Source organism: Nerophis ophidion, linkage group LG22 (genome assembly GCF_033978795.1).
Source record: "Nerophis ophidion isolate RoL-2023_Sa linkage group LG22, RoL_Noph_v1.0, whole genome shotgun sequence".
NCBI classification, from domain to species: domain Eukaryota; kingdom Metazoa; phylum Chordata; class Actinopteri; order Syngnathiformes; family Syngnathidae; genus Nerophis; species Nerophis ophidion.
In genome coordinates this window covers 32,831,109-32,850,660 of record NC_084632.1, presented here as the reverse complement: position 1 = coordinate 32,850,660, position 19,552 = coordinate 32,831,109, and the positions used below count along the sequence as shown (strand labels likewise).

General features: G+C 43.3%; 1 protein-coding gene across 6 annotated transcripts in view; it reads left to right on the top strand.

Moving 5' to 3' along the window:
* pde4ba (phosphodiesterase 4B, cAMP-specific a) overlaps positions 1-8,574 on the top strand; it is a 530,844-nt gene extending 522,270 nt beyond the window's left edge. For all 6 annotated transcript variants that reach the window (XM_061883737.1, XM_061883739.1, XM_061883738.1 and 3 more), the window contains 2 exons: positions 2,496-2,678; positions 2,745-8,574. In XM_061883737.1, coding sequence (XP_061739721.1) covers positions 2,496-2,678; positions 2,745-3,149 — 588 coding nt within the window. In that variant the 3' untranslated portion in view covers positions 3,150-8,574. The remainder of the gene's footprint in view (positions 1-2,495; positions 2,679-2,744) is intronic.
* The last annotated feature ends 10,978 nt before the right edge of the window (positions 8,575-19,552 follow it).

Sequence of the window (19,552 nt, the reverse complement as noted above, 5' to 3'; positions counted from 1 at the left end):
TCTCAAATAAGGGTGATATTTGCTTATTTTCTGTCTGAAAAGATAATTATTCTCACTAAGCAGATTTTATGTTAGAGTGTTTTACCTGTTTTAAAAGTGTTGGTGCTAAATGATCTCAGTAAGATATTACAACTTGTTGCTGAGATTTGATGACTTATATTGAGTAAAACATGCTTGAAACTAGAATATCAACAGTTGCATAACTGTCATCAACACTCACAAGTATAAAACTACTTTTTTAAAGTAATATTTTTATTTTTTTTCAAGCATGAAAAAAACAAAATCATGACTTTGACTCAATTTTGTCTCATAATTAAAACGGATGACACCCAAATGGACTTTGCTGTTGTATTTTTTAATGAAACAATAGAAAATACGCACTTATAAAGTAGTACAGTTGGCACAGTACAGTAAACTGACAGTTAATATTTAAACATTTAAGATGTGACATTTGTAACAATTTTGAACAGAAATTGTTCATGCACATTTAGATGAATTCTTCAAATTTACAATAAAAATAAATTTGGCCGGGCTGTATGTATACGCACTAATTGTCTGAAAGAGCACACACTTGGCGTGATGATGTCATGTTATCGATGGAAAAATGTATTTTTAGACAGTATGATTTGCCTGAGCGGCTAGTAGACCCCGAGAGTAACAAGCCATTGCCTTGTTGCTTTTCCATTAGGAACAATAAATTAGTTTTCAGTATAAGTTTGCACATATCCTTTTGTCAAGATAATGGCACTTGCATTTACTTATTGTAAGAATATTTTTCAACATATAGAGCAAAAAGGTGTGTTTTTTTTCTACCAAGAAAAGTGCACTTGTTATTAGTGAGAGTATACTTATTTTAAGGTATGTTTTTGGTATCATTGAAGTTAGCTAATTTGACTTGTTTTGGAAAGTCTTGACAAGCCAAATTTTCTTGTTCTATTGGCAGATAATTTTGCTTAGTTCAAATAAAATACCCCTAATTTTTGTATTTTTATTTCTCGATTCGAACACTGACTTTTTGCAGTGCAGCCTTCTACATGGCTGACCTTTGCTCCCACAGTTTCTACTTCGACTTTTTGCACAGTTCTTACAGTGGTGCTTCGGTTTTCCTTCGCCCTACTTTTGACGTGATTGTGTTTACGCCGTGTATCGTATGCCCAGATGTAATAGGCTAGTCTCAAAACAAAGAATCCCAGTGTTGGTGACTGACTATGTTCTTTTTTTAACCCACATTGGGGCCCAAAAAAGTTGTGAGTACCAGCATTTTGATAAAGAAGGTGAGAAACATTATTGAATCTAAGAAAGGACTTGGGTAAATGGTAAATGCGTTGTACTTGTATAGCGATTTTCTACCTTCAAGGTACTCAAAGCGTTTTGCATAGCCATCCCTAAGCTTCAGTGCCATTTCTTAGCAGCACTCGCCTTTTCTTAATGTCAGGTTCAAACACTGATGACATCTATTAAACAAGACAAGAAGCAAAGAATCAAACAGAGACAGAATTAAATTTGGACTCAGATCTGAGGAGAGACATGGCCACTGTACTCTCTGTACAGTCCTTCACCACGCTCTGCCAAAAGATCGTACTCCTCCTTCTTTAATTGACTTCCTCCCACCCCCTTCCCACAGCTGCTTCCTGAGGGAAGTGGGTCGTAAACAATGTTGACCTCGGTTACCAAACATTTCGAAGAGAGTTTGTCAAATAGTTCAAAAAGAGTTCCATAAGATTGTTCAAAGAGAGTCCCATAAAAAAGTTCAAAGAGAGTTTGTAAAATACTTCAAAAAGAGTTCCTCTGGAATTTGGGCAGATCCTGCCATCTGTCCGCTTTGAAGTCCCAATGGAGTTTTACTAGCATTCGTCTTGGAAGGTTTCAAAGACAGGCTTTTGTCTTCTTGTCAGGAACACAATGTAATACAAAGTTTTTTGTGATAATTTAGAAAAAATTATTCTAACAGTTTATGTTTTGGTTTAAGCGTTAGACACCTTTTTATCTGCAATCCATCGTCGTCGCTCCTAACATCTACAAAGCAATTAGCTACTGCTGCCACCTACTGATATGGAAGAGTATTACACGGTTACTCTGCCGAGCTCTAGACAGCACAGACACTCAACAACGGCACATTATTTGCGGATTATAATTCCTGGTTTGCAAAAAAATATTTTTAAGCCAATTAGGTGAAAGTACATAATCTCCCAATATCTCTACAACTATATTGTTTAATTTGGTTTATTCATGTTCTTATATTGTTACGTTTAGTAGTCCACAAATAAGTTTGGTGAATAAAAGAAAAACAAGTCCTGTGTTTTATTCTGGGCAAAAAGGCAAAATTGCAGAATTAGTAGAAAATGTTCAAATCGGCGATACTGGGTTTCTGTGTACTTGGTATCGTATGGACATCAACTTGTGTAGTATCGTCCACCCCCTACTGTGATTTAATCCATGTTGATTTGAAGATTGGAATGATTCCAAATGATTCTAAATGTCTTGGTATTTTCAAGGTGCTGCGAAACATGGTGCACTGCGCCGACCTGAGCAACCCCACAAAGTCCCTTGAGCTGTATCGCCAGTGGACCGATCGGATAATGGAGGAGTTCTTCCACCAGGGAGACCGAGAAAGGGAGAGGGGGATGGAGATCAGCCCCATGTGCGATAAACACACGGCTTCCGTGGAAAAGAGCCAGGTAGGAAATTTAGTTGCATTTTTTTTTAAAAAGACAAACCTGTCTAACTTGTGTTGTTGCCTCTAGGTGGGCTTTATCGACTACATCGTCCACCCGCTGTGGGAGACTTGGGCCGACCTGGTCCACCCGGACGCCCAGGACATCCTGGACACGTTGGAGGACAACAGGAACTGGTACCAGAGTATGATTCCTCAGAGCCCCTCTCCGCCCTTCTACGACCAGGGCACCCACGGACATGGGGGCGGCACCGGGGGCCAAGGAGGTGGGGAGAAGTTCCAGTTTGAGCTGACCCTGGAGGAGGAGGACTTGGACGGAATCGAGAAAGACGTGGAGGACGAAGACGAGGAGGAGGACAGCCTGGGAGATTCTCGCTCCCCTCCTCCGGACTATCAGGACGAGTGTGACATGATGGAGCCCGGCCCCACGGCGATAGAGATCGTGACACACGAGGCGTCGCCCACGGACACATAGGGCGGCGACACACGCGCCGGTTTGAGTTTGGAAAAAGAGGGGCGATCCTCCTGCAGCTGGGCTTTTGAACAAAAGCCAGAGAAGCTTAGTTTTGGCCCGCACGGGGGGCGTCTTGCACTCGGGTGTTGGAAGCCACGCACGGACGGACAGTTTTCACAAGAAGCGGCTTCAGAGTTCTCAGGAAATCATTTGAGTCTTGATGGACACTAGAGACTGACGGCGGAAAAAGCGAAGGATTTAGGTCAGCTCGGTACTGGCACTAGATGGACTTTGACACTACTGAGAGAAATTTTGTAACTTAAGACTTTTTTTTAATAGATCTAGAAGTAGCAGATAAAACCATCCACTGATGGAGTTTGTATAGCAAGAGAAAGTGTTTACTTTTTTCCTGTACCATTTGTCAGAGATCTTTTGTGTGCCTTTTTTTTACTAATGTCTTTGTATCGTTATTTTTTGTTTTTGTTTTTCTTATTTATTGAACACTCTAGTGTGTCTTTGAAATGTTTTTTCTTATCTGAGAGAGTAAAACCATTTTTGTATGTTCTAAAAAGTCTTCCATGTATTGGGCAATAGAGAAACATAATGTCGTCCTCTTAGTAGGGAAACATCAACGCACACATTTTGTCGGATTTAGATTTCAGTCCAGAGTATTATTTTGGTTAAATGTTTTGTAAGTTACTTTTTATTTTCAAACATATTCTTCATCGCGTATGTTTTTTTTCTTGAAACAGTCCGCAAACCTCATGGGCTTCCTAACCTTTCACAGCAAAACTGGAACTCAAAGTTGCGTTTTTGGTTTTTTCCCATGTCCATCCATCCATCCAACTTCTTCTGCTTATCCGAGGTCGGGTCGTGGGGGCAGCAGCCTAAGCAGGAAATCCCAGACATCCCTCTCCCCAGCCACTTAGCCAAACTCTTCCCAGGGAATCCCGAGGCGTTCCCAGGCCAGCCGGGAGAAATAGTCTTCCCAACGTGTCCTGGGTCTTCCCAGTGGCCTCTTACCGGTCGGCCATGCCCTAAACACCTCTCTATGGAGGCGTTCGGGTGACATCGTGACCAGATGCCCAAACCACCTCATCTGGCTTCTCTCGATGTGGAGCCCCTGCCACCCGGCGGAGGAAACTCATTTCGGCCGCTTGTACCCGTGATCTTGTCCTTTCGGTCATAACCCAGAGCTCATGACCATAAGTGAGGATGGGAACGTAAATCGCCCGGTAAATTGAGAGCTTTGCCTTCCGGCTCAGCTCCTTCTTCACCACAACGGATCGATACAGCGTCCGCATTACTGAAGACGCCGCACTGATTCGCCTGTCGATCTCACGATCCACTCTTCCGTCACTCGTGAACAAGACTCCGAGGTACTTGAACTCCTCCACTTGGGGCAGGGTCTCCTCGCCAACCCGTAGATGGCACTCCACCTTTTACCGGGTGGGAATCATGGACTCGGACTTGGAGGTGCCGAGTCTCATCCCAGTTTTTTTCCATGTCAAACAGGCTTATTCATTTTCTCCTTCCACATGACAGTAAAAATTTAAATTATGTTACTACTGTACACTACCTGGCTTTGCCCCCTTCACGCTGCCCGAATGTAAAGCCGGAGTCCACAGTTATCCAGCGCAACTCTTAATAGGATCAGGAAGGGAGTAAGGATTACCCACATACCATGGTCATTCCTTTCCATCCGGGTCACGGCACCTTCACACTGCCGGGATCTCCAGCCATGGTCCACAGATTGAGAGTCGATTGCGCTAGCCAACGAGCTTGAATCTTGAGCTGACTCATAAGGCGTCATGGAGTAAGGTTCACCAAAATACTCTGCGTCCCCCAATTGGCATCCGTTGTACTCACCCCACTAGACCTCACGTTCATCTGGGTAACGGCACCAAAGTAAGCTGCTTGGCTTTTCCCCTTCAAACTGCCAGGGGGTCTAATCAGGGTCCACAGGTTGAGCTTCGAGTGCACTAGCCAACAAGCTAAAATCCCGAGCTGTCGGTGTGGCTGTTAGGGCGTCAGGAAGTGAATGAGGTTTAGTGACGTACTCTTCTCACTCACTTTCATCCGGGTCATGGCACTAATGTAAGCACCTCTTTCACAATGTCGTGAGGGTCCACAGATTGAGGGTCGTGTGCGCTAGCCAACGAGCTAAAACCTTGAGCTGTCGGTTGGACTCTTAAGGCATCAGGGACTGCGTGAGGTTTACCGACGTAATCACTTTCATCCGGGTCCCGGCACCAATCTATGATTAATGGCTCTGCTCCCTTCAGACTACCAGAGGGTGGCCAACAAGCTGAACTCTCGAGTGAGGTTCACCAACGTACTTTGCTGGCCCCAATCTGGCATCCGTTGTATTCACCTCAATAAGCCTCACGTTCATCCGGGTCACGGCACCAAAGTAAGCCGCTCGGCACCGCCCCCTTCACACTGCCAGAGTGTCCGACCAGGGTCTACAGATTGAGAGTCTGGTGCACTAGCCAACAAATTAAAACCTTGAGCTGTCGGTGGGACTCTTAAAGCATCAGGGGCTGCGTGAGCTTTACCGACGTACTCCGGTCACTCACTTTCATCCGGGTCACGGCACCAATGTATGATTATTGGCTCTACCAGAGGGTGGCCAACGAGCTGAACTCTCGAGTGAGGTTCACCAACATACTTTGCTGCCCCCAATCTGGCATCCTTTGTATTCACCCCAACAAGCCTCACCTTCATCCGGGTCACGGTACCAAAGTTAGCTGCTCGGCACCGCCCCCTTCACACTTCCAGATTGTCCAACCAGGGTCTACACACTGAAAGTCGAGCAAAAATCTTGAACTGTGGGTGTAACTCTTAAGGTTTCCTTACATACCTTACCATTTGTCACACTACTCCTGAGCTAAAATAGAATAGAATAGAATAGAATAGAATAGAAAGTACTTTATTGATCCCTGGGGAAAATTCAGCACCACAGTTGGCTCACAATAGACAATAATAATAATGATAATAATAAATAATATATAACATATATTATATATATAATATATGGATAGTATAAATGTATTCTACATTTAAGTGCAGTCAAGGAACATATGCATTATACAGTCTGATGGCTGTCGGTATGAAGGACCTCCTGTGTCATCCCAGGTTGCATTTAGGGAGTCTGAGCCTTCCACAGAACGTGCTCATTCTTTCCGCAAGGTCCGAGTGTAGTGGGTGGGAGGTGTTGTCCATAATGGCTCGGAGTTTTGCTAGACTTCTCCTCTCTGACACCACCGCCAGAGAGTCCAGCTCCACTCCCACCACGTTACTGGCCTTCTCTACCAACTTGTCCAGTCTGTTTGTTTCCCCCAGCAAGCCACGGCATAAAATAGCAGAAATATAAGCAATTCGTGTCAACACATACCTTCATGGTTTTAGATTTTCCTGCCATTCCTTCGACTCAAACTATAAAACCAATTTGAGTCCAAAAAAAAGACTCATTTCACCGAGTTAAGCAAACAAACTAGTTTTTAATCACATTTACCTCCTGTGGAAGCCGAGTATGAGTAGTACAAACTGCACATGGGTCTGGATTTTATTTTGAGCTAGCAGGTATGATGCGGTTTTAATAACGTTGTTATTCGGAACTGGTCCTGACCCCCGGCCTGTCTGGTGCAATGTCCTCCTGCCCCTATGCAATCAGGCCCAGACCCCATGACTCAAGGAGCTGTCGATATAAAAGTGAAATTTCCTCTCAGAGCCTCATCAGAGCCATGAGCGATCCCTTTTCTGGGCTCCATGGACACAACCCGAAACAAATCAGGCCGGCGAAAATCCCCCAAGTGCTGCTTCCGCCCTTTGACGTCATTTGTCTCCCGCTCTGCTGCACCAGCTTTCCAGGGCACTTTTGGTTCTTCTTATGGCTTGACACGCATAGAAGTGACTTTGGGGAAAGAAGGTTAAATGAGGTGCTCTATTTGGAAAGAAAAAATTGTCTTTTTTTTTTTTTTTTTGAAAGGGGTTTGCAGAACATTTGTTTTTGAGTTGACGATCACACCTTTTTATGCCTGACCTACTAAAATGGTACTGCATCGTGCGGCAATCACCTGTGTATGGTATGAATGTGCGGTACGGCAGGTTTTGTACTCAACAGTGTGGTTGCGTGTGTGTTTAGATGTGTAGACTTTGCCGTTGGGCCTTATCCTCCTCCCCCGTCACGCCTCACCTTTTGTCTAGAACCGTTTGTTGCTTCCAGCTAATGTTGGTCTTTTTTGCTGTTTATAACAGTATATGTATATTTATTCTATACTTTAAGCATTGTAAATAAGAAATACTGGTTCAGTGTAAAATCTATTTTAATTTAAATATGCATTACCGGGAAAGTGATGGGTGTCTAATGTGTAGAAGACTTTTTTTTTTTTTATACGAAAAAGTGTACTATATATTGTTATATAACATAAACACAACGTTGTGTATATTATCCGCACAATGTTTTTCGAGTGGCCAGCTGAGCAGGAGCTGAAGGAACGTCGTCAGCTGAGAACCTTGTCACTCCAAAATGACCAAAGTCTATTGTAATGCTGCATTCACAAAAGTAATCATCAAATGCATTTAACCAAAAGAAAAAAAAAACAACCTCAATGATCATATATGATATATTTTTCTTGTTTGATTTCCCCCTGATCAATATTTGAAGGTACAAGGTTGTCATCTGGCAGAAGTTTGGTGCATAAGCTCGAGCAGTGGTTCTCTAAGTACCACCATAATGACCGAACGATAAGATACAGTAGCATAGCAGGCGTAAGTATTCATTAAAAACATATGTAATATTTCTGGCCACTGTAACATTACACACGGTTTTGAGCAGCAACACTCTTGTTTGAACAGAAGCAAATAAAACACTGTACTTTTACCAAGTGATTCCTTGGAGCCCGCAGTTTAGGAATCAGGGGGTTAGAAAATGGGATATTTGCATACCATTGCTTAATCATTGCTCCGTATCCAAACACACACCTATCTTATTTTGAGAGCTTCTATTTCCGAATATGTCTCCTTTTATCACGTAGTGTAAAAGTAGGTGTGACAGCAAAAAAAAAAAAAAAGCACCGGTGGCATGCAACAATACGCACGGCACTCAATTGGTGACAACAAAATATGGTCTTTTGTAACTGATTGTGTGAACTACTCCGGACCAAACTTGTCATGGTTGTAAAAGCCAGACGTGTTCAGTATTAGCACTCTTTTATCTCCGTCCATGCTTTCTTGGTCCTAGTTGTGTCCAAATGGTTAGCCTGATTTTGCACTACCTGCATGACGGTTTTTGTTATTCGTCAATCTTACATTGAGGTCCACCGGTTGTTGCAGGTGGCTTGATAAATGTTTCACACAATGTATGGCATTATATTGTGTATTGTGTTCCAAAATACACCTGGAATCCTTTTTCTAAGAAGTGATTAAAAGCATGAGTATACGACCATGTCTATTCTTGCCTCTCTCTTCCTTCGCTAAGTGTCTTATGGGAATAACGGCTTTACAAAATAACATGATATGATTTCAAAAAAGAAGTCTGACAGACTTTTTTTTTCAACTTTATTTCGAACTAGAAGAGGCAATTCCTGAAGGGTGTGAATGCTCCAATGCCGAAGTTGAAGTGAAATGCTGACTGAATGGGGTATTAAAGGCCTACTGAAATGAGTCCGGAAAAGGGTGGAGTGCCATCTCCGGGTTGGGGAGGAGACCCTGCCCCAAGTGGAGGAGTTCAAGTACCTAGGAGTCTTGTTCACGAGTGAGGGAAGAGTGGATCGTGAGATCGACAGGCGGATCGGCGTCTTCAGTAATGCGGACGTTGTACCGATCCGTTGTGGTGAAGAAGGAGCTGAGCCGGAAGGCAAAGCTCTCAATTTACCGGTCGATCTACGTTCCCATCCTCACCTATGGTCATGAGCTTTGGGTCATGACCGAAAGGATAAGATCACGGGTACAAGCGGCCGAAATGAGTGTGGCGGGTCTCTCCCTTAGAGATAGGGTGAGAAGCTCTGCCATCCGGGAGGAACTCAAAGTAAAGCCGCTGCTCCTCCACATCGAGAGGAGCCAGATGAGGTGGTTCGGGCATCTGGTCAGGATGCCACCCGAACGCCTCCCTAGGGAGGTGTTTAGGGCACGTCCAACCGGTAGGAGGCCACGGGGAAGACCCAGGACACGTTGGGAAGATTATGTCTCCCGGCTGGCCTGGGAACGCCTCGGGATCCCCCGGGAAGAGCTAGACGAAGTGGCTGGGGAGAGGGAAGTCTGGGTTTCCCTGCTTAGGCTGTTGCCCCCGCGACCCGACCTCGGATAAGCGGAAGAAGATGGATGGATGGATGGATGGATGACACATTATCTCTCTGTAATATTGGCTGCATTTCTGATTGTGTTCCAGACCACTGTAAACATTACCATGTTGTTCCAGACCACAGCAAACGTTACCCAGCTTGCAAAGATTGGAATAAATCTATCAGAAGAAGACAGCCTGTCATTTCCTTTAACTTGGGCACACACATCTCTATACCTTTGGCGGTTTTATGCCAGACTATGTCTCCCGGCTGGCCTGGGAACGCCTCGGGATCCCCCGGGAAGAGCTAGACGAAGTGGCTGGGGAGAGGGAAGTCTGGGTTTCCCTGCTTAGGCTGTTGCCCCCGCGACCCGACCTCGGATAAGCGGAAGAAGATGGATGGATGGTACAATATGGCTCTTTCATTATGATGGGTTACCAACCTCTGGTCTGACGTAACGGAGCTAAATATCGTCAATAATTGACGTCGTTTTTAAGTACAGGGGTAACTTGATGAGTATTTTTGAGATACAATGTGTCACGGCACGGATTCGAACCCGCTTCCCTCCTGCATCTGAGGGTCACAGTTCCTCCTATGGCTGCTCGCCCGCTCGCGCTGCACGCACATGCAGCGACAAGGCTGCTGGTAATCACTCATCAGCACACCTGGACTTGACGAGATGGAACAGTTTAAAGAGACCGCACAGACAGGAGGTCTTCGCCAGAACGTAGCCAATCTCCCCTGAGTAAGCGTCACGTCCGGCACCTCTCCCTTGTTCCTTGCTCGCCTTCTTTGTGTTTTCCTTGTTTCCGTCTTGATGTCCTTTGTGTCTTCCACAGTGTCTTCAGTGATCGTGTCCTTGCCCCACGACCTCCTCCCGGATTGTTGCTTGCCTTCCCCGATCCTCGACCACTGTTTGGACCCTGATATCATTGTCTCTCTCCAGCCCCCGACTGCTTGCCTTCCCGCTGACTACCCCTTCGCCTCACCCCTTTTGGATTCGAAGAAGGATACATCCAACACGCACCGACAACAACCTCTGGTAAATTCACATTGGTTAATTCCACACATAGTCTGCATTCACTCTTACGACGAAAGCTTCCTTCTCTGTTATTGTTTATGTGGCGTGTTGGGGAAAAACAAACATGGCGGGAAGCATTCAGCAGCACGGACAGAGCCTCGCTTCCAGAAACGTCTATTTTCACCCGAATTTACCTTATTTAATATTTATTTTTGGGCGATATTGGCACCTAAATATTTGAGAAAGTATACAAATGCGTTTAACAGTTATCTTTTGCGGACACTTCATTAGGTACATCCTTGCATTCCAATACAGATTAAAGCTGCAAGCAGCGTTGGTCGGGTCTGCCTTTGGCTGCTGCCCCCGAGATCCACGGCCGGATAAGCGTTAGAAGACGCCTTGGAGCCACTATTTTGAGAATCTAATGCATTGTGAAAGTAATGCAGTTGTTTATTGAAGTGAAAATATCAAACTTCCTGTTGATTTTTGCTAAAGTATGTTAATTGGGGACGGCGTGGCGCAGTGGGAGAGTGGCCGTGCGCAACCCGAGGGTCACTGGTTCAAATCCCACCTAGAACCAACCTCGTCACGTCCGTTGTGTCCTGAGCAAGACACTTCACCCTTGCTCCTGATGGTTGCTGGTTGGCGCCTTGCATGGCAGCTCCCTCCATCAGTGTGTGAATGTGTGTGAATGGGTAAATGTGGAAGTAGTGTCAAAGCGCTTTGAGTACCTTGAAGGTAGAAAAGCGCTATACAAGTACAACCCATTTATTTATTTATTTAATTATTCAAATGTAGGTCTAAGTGAGACCTACATAGTGTTTTTCGTTTCATGTCTCTCTGACATTCCTACCGGAAGTTACAAGCAGTTTTGTCTGTGTTTTCTTCCTAGGAGCAGTTTGTCCGTGTTGTATTCCTAGGGGGGCGGTAGAGCGCAATTTTGAGTTTTGAGGTTAGGTTTTTTCATCAGATGGCAATTTTTGCCAGACCTGATGTGTGTCAAGTTTGGTGAGTTTAGAAGCATTTTAAGGGGGTCAAATAACAGCTCAAAGAGGCAAAAGTGACATTTTTCAGGAGACTTTGCACAGGGGTTATTTGAAGGCCCGTAAAATCAAAACCTGAGAACTTATCAAAACTCTGTTCAATACTTTTAATCAGAAGGGTTCAATCTCTCTCCTGTGCGAGTTTGAAGCCAAAACAACAAACGCACTCAGAGGAGATAATGTTTGAAGAAAGGTGACCGGTTTTTAGAAAACTTTTGTTTTGAAGGGGGGATTGCAAACTTCCTGTTAATTTTTGTTGGGGGTTGTCAATCTATGAAATGTAGGTCTAAGCGAGACCTACATAGAGGTTTTTGTTTCATGTCTCTCTGACATTCTGACCGGAAGTTACAAGCAGTTTTGTCTGTGTTTTCTTCCTAGGAGCAGTTTTTTCAGTGTTTTATTCAAAAATAGCGCTAGAGCGCAATTTTGAGTTTTGGGGTTTGGTTTTTTCATTAGATGGCAATATTCGCCAGTCCTTATGTGTGCGCCAAGTTTGGTGACTTTTGAAGCATTTTAAAAGGGGTCAAATTACAGCGCATAGAGGCAAAAATTGCATTTTTTTGCGAAAATTTTATTTTGAAGGGGTTTTTGCTAACTTCCTGCTGAAAGAAGTGAGTGTATTAAAATTGGGTCTAAGTCAGACCTACATAGGAGTTTTTGTTTCATGTCGCTATGACATTCCTAACAGAAGTTACATGCAGTTTTGTCTGTAATTTTTTCCTAGGGGGCGCTAGAGCGCAATTTTCATTTTGGGGGATTGGTTGCTTAATATGTTGGGAAGGTTTGCTATACCGACGTGTGTGTCAAATTTGGTGAGTTTTGAAGCATGTTAAGGGGGTCAGATTACAGCGCGTAGGTGCGGAATAATAACAAAACGCACCAGTTTCAATAGGGTCCTTGGCCCATGGCAAAGGACTCCTGTGGAGTCCTTTGCCATGGGCCAAGGACCCTAATAAATGATAAATAAATAAATAAATGGGTTGTACTTGTATAGCTTTGTATTTACAGTAAAAGTGTCATTTTGTCTCATCAGTCTTGTACATATTAGTCTTTAATTACTAGTTTATATTTTTAGTTAATTGTTCATATTTAATGTTTACTTTGTACAAAGAGAGCGCGGTCTACTGAAGTTAAATTCCATGTGTGTTAAACACAACTGCGGTGGTTTAGTTCGGTTGGTAGAGTGGCTGTGTCAGCAACTTGAGGGTTGCAGGTTCGATTCCCGCTTCCGCCATCCTAATCACTGCTGTTGTGTCCTTGGGCAAGACACTTTACCCACCTGCTTCCAGTGCCACCCACACTGGTTTGAATGTAACTTAGATATTGGGTTTCACTATGTAAAGCGCTTTGGGTCACTAGAGAAAAAGCGCTATATAAATATAATTCACTTCACTTCACTTCACTCACTACTGGTAGCATACACATCCCACACATTCATTAAAGGTTTAAATAAACCTTCAAAACGCAGTTCTGCCTTGCTGTCACCTCCTTCCCTTTGCCTAGTGCACAACACAATGTGCCTCAAGGTTTTTTTTTATTATGCTTAAAGTTGCAAGTATAATAAAAAAGTCCAAAAGTCCAGCATTGAACATGTATCCATGAAAATATAAAAAAGCTGCTGATTTTTAAAATGATTTTATTTTATTTTTTCAAAATGGCTGTGATGATAATGTCAATGAGGAATTTCTAATCACCACTATGTTGGAATTCTTACTAATAGTGATACTTTTGTTGATATTATTCATTTTTGTTTACTACTTTTGGATTGTTTTGTGTCATGTTTGTGTGTTCTCTCAGTCTCTCTGTTGATTGCTATTGTGAATGTTGCTGGGCCTGGTTTGGTTTTGGAATTGGAATTGTATTCTTATGGTATTATTGTGTATTATTTGGTTGGATGGATTAAAAAATATATATATAAAACACTTCATGACATGACAATGTATGGAAAAATCAAGCCATGAGCCTTTATATCTAATTTCAGCCCATCCTTGTATCCACTCGAAAATCACTAATAAATGATATCATCAGCTACGATGATATTTTTTTTCCTCCTTTTCATCTCTCAGCTCCCACCCTTTTGCGTTTTCCATCATACTGGTACTACTCATCTCCGAGATGACCTATAAAAAGCAGGCGTTTTATTTGATGATAGCACTTGCGTGTGTATGACGACGAGGATAAAGAAAGACCAGGCAAATAGGACACAAAGTCTCCCCCGTCACACCTTTGAAAAGTCTGCAGGGAGGACAGTTGTCTCATAATCCCCAAAACTGAAGGACGCGTTTCCCATCACTCTAAGCAAAGGACACCACTTAGATTCTTTTTTTGTGTGTCTCAGAGGAATCGATGAGGTATTTCATAGTTGAGTAAGTGGATCAAGTATAAAAAGGAGGGGAATTAAAAGAATTATAAATATCTTTGATAGGGAGGGACAAGCGGTGGAAAAATGGATGGATGGAGAGTGGGTCCAGTATCCAGTGTAGTATAATGAAACATCCTGGATGCTGTGGCGGGTTGTTACCAGCAAGGCCTTCTCTGCTGGCCTAACATAAATCATGATCATTAATTAATAAAAGTTTCCATAAAGTATTCATCATATTCTCCTCATGTCTTATTAGGCTCCAGTGTTGCTTGTTTTTACTTTAGAGATTGTACCCAGACTTCAGCTAGCTTGTTGCCATTGCGGCATAAACTCTGCCGGATAGACAGTTGATAAACAGTTGCGAGAACCAATCAAATCACAAGTTGTTGTCAGTAGCCCATCTAGGTAGCCTTACGCTAAACGTGACTGTGATTGGATTTTCACTTGTCACTCCCAAGTGAGATTCCCATCACAAGTTGTATATCGCAAAAAGCAGGAAGGGGCATAAGAGCCATACCCGGCCAACGGAGAAATCATCGGTTCTCCCTTTTTTTACTCGCAAAGAAAAAGTTCAAAAATATTTTATTTATTTATTTTTACACATTTAAAATGTTCTTTATCATTATTTTGATTTTGACAGTACCACATAAGATATGTTTTAAATGCTGATGCGGGTTAATTGATTTTTAAACCTGTATTGTACACTGTTGAGGTGATTCAATATCCAGTATAGTATTTCTCCAAACCGTGGTCATGTGGTGACATTAATTATGTTTTTTTGAGGGGTATTTATTAAAGTCAGAATAAGTAAGACATGACTGAAGGTCGCCACTGCCTTAATGCGGTGTTTTTCAACCACTGTGCCGCGGCACACTAGTGTGCCGTGAGATACAGTCTGGTGTGCCGTGAGAGATTATCCAAATTCACCTATTTGGGTTAAATATATTTTTTGCAAACCAGTAATTATAGTCTGCAAATTATGTGTTGGGGCTTTGCGGTGTCAGAGGGGTTAGTGCGTCTGCCTCACAATACGAAGGTCCTGAGTAGTCCTGGGTTCAATCCCGGGCTCGGGGTCTTTCTGTGTGGAGTTTGCATGTTCTCCCCGTGAATGCGTGGGTTCCCTCCGGGTACTCCGGCTTCCTCCCACCTCCAAAGACATGCACCTGGGGATAGGTTGATTGGCAACACTAGTGTGTGAATGTGAGTGTGAATGTTGTCTGTCTATCTATGTTGGCCCTGCGATGAGGTGGCGACTTGTCCAGGGTGTACGCCTCGTTCCACCTGATTGTAGCTGAGATAGACACCGGCGCCCCCCGCGACCCCAAAGGGAATAAGCGGTAGAAAATGGATGGATGGAAATGATGTGTTGTTGTTTGGTGTCAGTGCTGTCTAAAGCTCAGCAGAGTAATCGTGTAATACTCTTTCCTATCAGTAGGTGGCAGCCGGTAGCTAACTGCTTTGTCGATGTCGAAAACAGCGGGAGGCAGAGTGCAGGTAAAAAGGTGCGTAATGCGTTTTTGTACGGATAAAAAGGTGTCTAATGCTAAAACCAAAAATACACAAAAGGTGAGTGCTCCTAAGAAAAGGCATTGAAGCTTAGGGAGGGCTTTACAGAACAAAAATAAAACCGAACGGGCTACAAAAGTAAACAAAAACAGAATGCTGAAAGACAGCAACGACTTGCTGTGGAGCAAAGACGGCATCCACAATGTACATCCGATTATGACATGACAATCAACAATGTCCCCATAAAGAAGGATAAAACAACTGAAATCTTCTTGATTTCTAAAACAAAGTAGATGCGGGAAATATCGCTCAAAGGAAGACATGAAATTGCTACAGGAAAATACCAAAAACAAATAGGAGCGCAAGACAAAAACTAGAACACTACACACAGGAAAAGAGCAAAAAATAAAATATGAGTAAGAGCGTGATGTGACAGGTGGTGACAGTACATCTACTTTGAGACAAGAGCTATAGTGATGCTTGGTTGGTTATGATTTAAAGTCATATCCAACAATTTGCGACAACAACTTTTTACTGAATTCCGTTTTTTCGTGATTTCTGCTGGTGGTGTGCCTCAAGATTTTTCAACGCAAAAAATGTGCCTTGGCTCAAAAAAGGTTGAAAAGCACTGCTTTAATGTACATGTTAGACCCGCTCGACATCCATTGCTTTCCTCCTCTCCAAGGTTCTCATAGTCATCATTGTCACCGATGTCCCACTGGGTGTGAGTTTTCCTTGCCCTTATGTGGGCCTACCGAGGATGTCGTAGTGGTTTGTGCAGCCCTTTGAGACACTAGTGATTTAGGGCTATATAAGTAAACATTGATTGATTGATTGATATATTACAGTGTTCTTAGGAACATTTAATCCTTTAAAACAGTGGTCCCCAACCGCCGGGCCGTATGTAAACTATATTGTTTAATACAGTCTATGACATTGCTCCCGTCCAAAGGCAAAACCTAGTAACTCACTTCTAGCTGATTTTGAGAAAACAAAGGAAAACCAATCTATCTTGATGCTGTCTTACAAAGATCTACAAAGTCATCAAAGGTATAGATGTTTTCTTGAGCTTTTATTTTCTTGCCGATTGAGCCATGAATTGAATCTGCTCTCATGAACGTGTGCCCTTTCTCCAGATATTTTATCACAATCTCGGGTGGGCCCCATTCTGCGTTGGCACATTGGACAGCGTCCAGTTTTTATTTTGACCTCCACAGTTATCTGCCCAAAAGAGTATGCAAGGGGAAGAATCAAGAACAATACATTTAATGAAGGTGCTTGCAACGTCCTGGGCCAATCTTCCAAATATCCCCTCGTGCCATAATATCACATAATCAGGTTGACCGTCGGCCCCCATTCCTGCAAATGTCTCATTAAAGACAATAAGGCGACTGACAAAGAAGCTCCGATTGGTCCCTTGAGATACTAGGTTTTTCTGTTGTATCTACGCGGTTATGTGGTAGTTGCTAGGTCCTGCCATGCGCGTAGCAGCTTACTTACGGAACAAATTACAATATCGCATACACTAATGTAAAGCATATCACCTAGGAACTCCAAAATTATTATCAGCTCAGTTTCGACCAAAATTGAGTTATCAATCAATCAATCAATGTTTATTTATATAGCCCCAAATCACAAATGTCTCAAAGGACTGCACAAATCATTACGACTACAACATCCTCGGAAGAACCCACAAAAGGGCAAGGAAAACTCACACCCAGTGGGCAGGGAGAATTCACATCCAGTGGGACGCCAGTGACAATGCTGACTATGAGAAACCTTGGAGAGGACCTCAGATGTGGGCAACCCCCCCCCTCTAGGGGACCGAAAGCAATGGATGTCGAGCGGGTCTAACATGATACTGTGAAAGTTCAATCCATAGTGGCTCCAACACAGCCGCGAGAGTTCAGTTCAAGCGGATCCAAGACAGCAGCGAGAGTCCCGTCCACAGGAAACCATCTCAAGCGGATCAGCAGCGTAGAGATGTCCCCAACCGATACAGGCGAGCGGTCCATCCTGGGTCCCGACGAGCGGTCCATCCTGGGTCTCGACTCTGGACAGCCAGTACTTCATCCATGGTCATCGGACCGGACCCCCTCCACAAGGGAGGGGGGGACATAGGAGAAAGAAAAGAAGCGGCAGATCAACTGGTCTAAAAAGGAGGTCTATTTAAAGGCTAAAGTATACAGATGAGTTTTAAGGTGAGACTTAAATGCTTCTACTGAGGTAGCATCTCGAACTGTTACCGGGAGGGCATTCCAGAGTACTGGAGCCCGAACGGAAAACGCTCTATAGTTACTGGGTTTTGCCTTTGGACGGGAGATTGTCTAACAAAACTACTAAGTATGTTCGAGCAACGAATGCTCAGCATGCTGTCCCGGTCAATGGGAGCATAAATATCGAGATATAGGCTAACGGGGGAAATATATGCCCGGTAGCCTATATGTCGACGAGTATTTGTACTGACAGGACAAAATATATTTTCCACAAATAAAACCTATGTGGGCTTCACGGTGGCAGAGGGGTTAGTGCGTCTGCCTCACAATACGAAGGTCCTGCAGTCCTGGGTTCAAATCCAGGCTCGGGATCTTTCTGTGTGGAGTTTGCATGTTCTCCCCGTGACTGCGTGGGTTCCCTCCGGGTACTCCGGCTTCCTCCCACTTCCAAAGACATGCACCTGGGGATAGGTTGATTGGCAACACTAAATTGGCCCTAGTGTGTGAATGTGAGTGTGAATGTTGTCTGTCTATCTGTGTTGGCCCTGCGATGAGGTGGCGACTTGTTCAGGGTGAACCCCGCCTTCCGCCCGATTGTAGCTGAGATAGGCGCCAGCGCCCCCCGAGAGCCCAAAAAGGGAATAAGCGGTAGAAAATGGATGGGATGGATAAAACCTATGTGGATATGGGTAGTGTCAGTGCCTAGTTCATTCTCAATATGCTGAGGAATTGGGTTCCAACATTAGCACGGCAATGTGAAACGTATGGAGAAAGCCAAATCATAATATTTATAATTATTAACATTATTATTAATAACTACTGAGTAACTCAGTGGTGTGCCATCAGGGCCAGCAAGATCCTTCTCTGCTGGCCTAACATAACCAGAAATCATGATCATAATTAAAGATGAAATTATTTTCTTATTTACTTTCCCTAAATATCTAAAAGTATTCATATTCTCTTCATGTCATATTGTGCTCCGTCCGGTGCTGTTGTTTTTAGTTTTAGTTTGTGTCCAATCAGAATTCAGCTAGCTTATGTTGCCATGCTGTACCAAATCTGCCCAAGGCCTTTAGAATCAACAATGCAGGTGTCCGTGCACTGTAAGTGAACGGGGACATACATTTGATAGACAGTTGTGATAGCCAATCAGATCACAAGTTATTGACAGTTGTCTATCCAAGTAGCCTGATGTTATTAACGAGACGGTGATTGGATACTCACTTGTCACTCCAAAGTGAGTATCCATTCACAAGTTTCACTTTAGCAGGAAGTGTTGCGCCGTAGCCGGACTCAGAGAAGGAGAACAAAATGTTGATTAGGTGGCAGACATGATGTAGCATCCCTCAAGAGTTAGTGCTGCAGGGAATTCTGGGAAATTGTTCTGTTGTGTTTATGTTGTGTTCCGGTGCAAATATTCTCCCGAAATGTGTTTGTCATTGTTGTTTAGTATGGTTTCACTATATGGCACATGTTTATGACAGTGTTGGCGTTGTTCATAGGGCCACCCTCAGTGTGACATGTATGGCTTTTGACTAAGTATGCGTTCATTCGCACGTGAGTGTGGTTGTCCAAAATGAACAGGATTATTGAAAATGGCATAGGTCATTGAAATGTTATCTTGACATTTTCAACTAAAGGCCATTTAAACCCTTCCAAAGCTGCAATACATTTGCAAGGCCATTTATAAGAAGAAGAATTAAAGAGAAACTACACCTTGTGAGACCATGTAGCTCGCCTTTTTCACTCAAATCAACCGACGACAAGGGGTACAACTGGCTTTTAAAGCGTCAAATAGTGAGTTAAAATATTTTATTTATTCACTTTTAATATGTTTGTTGCAAGTTTGATTTTGACAGTACTACATAAGATATGTTTTAATTGCTGATACATTTTTACTGATTTTAAATGCCCCAGAAAATAACCTGTTTTGTATACTGTTGAGGTGATTCAATGGCCAGTAGAGCGTCAATGTGTTCCTGTATAGCAGGG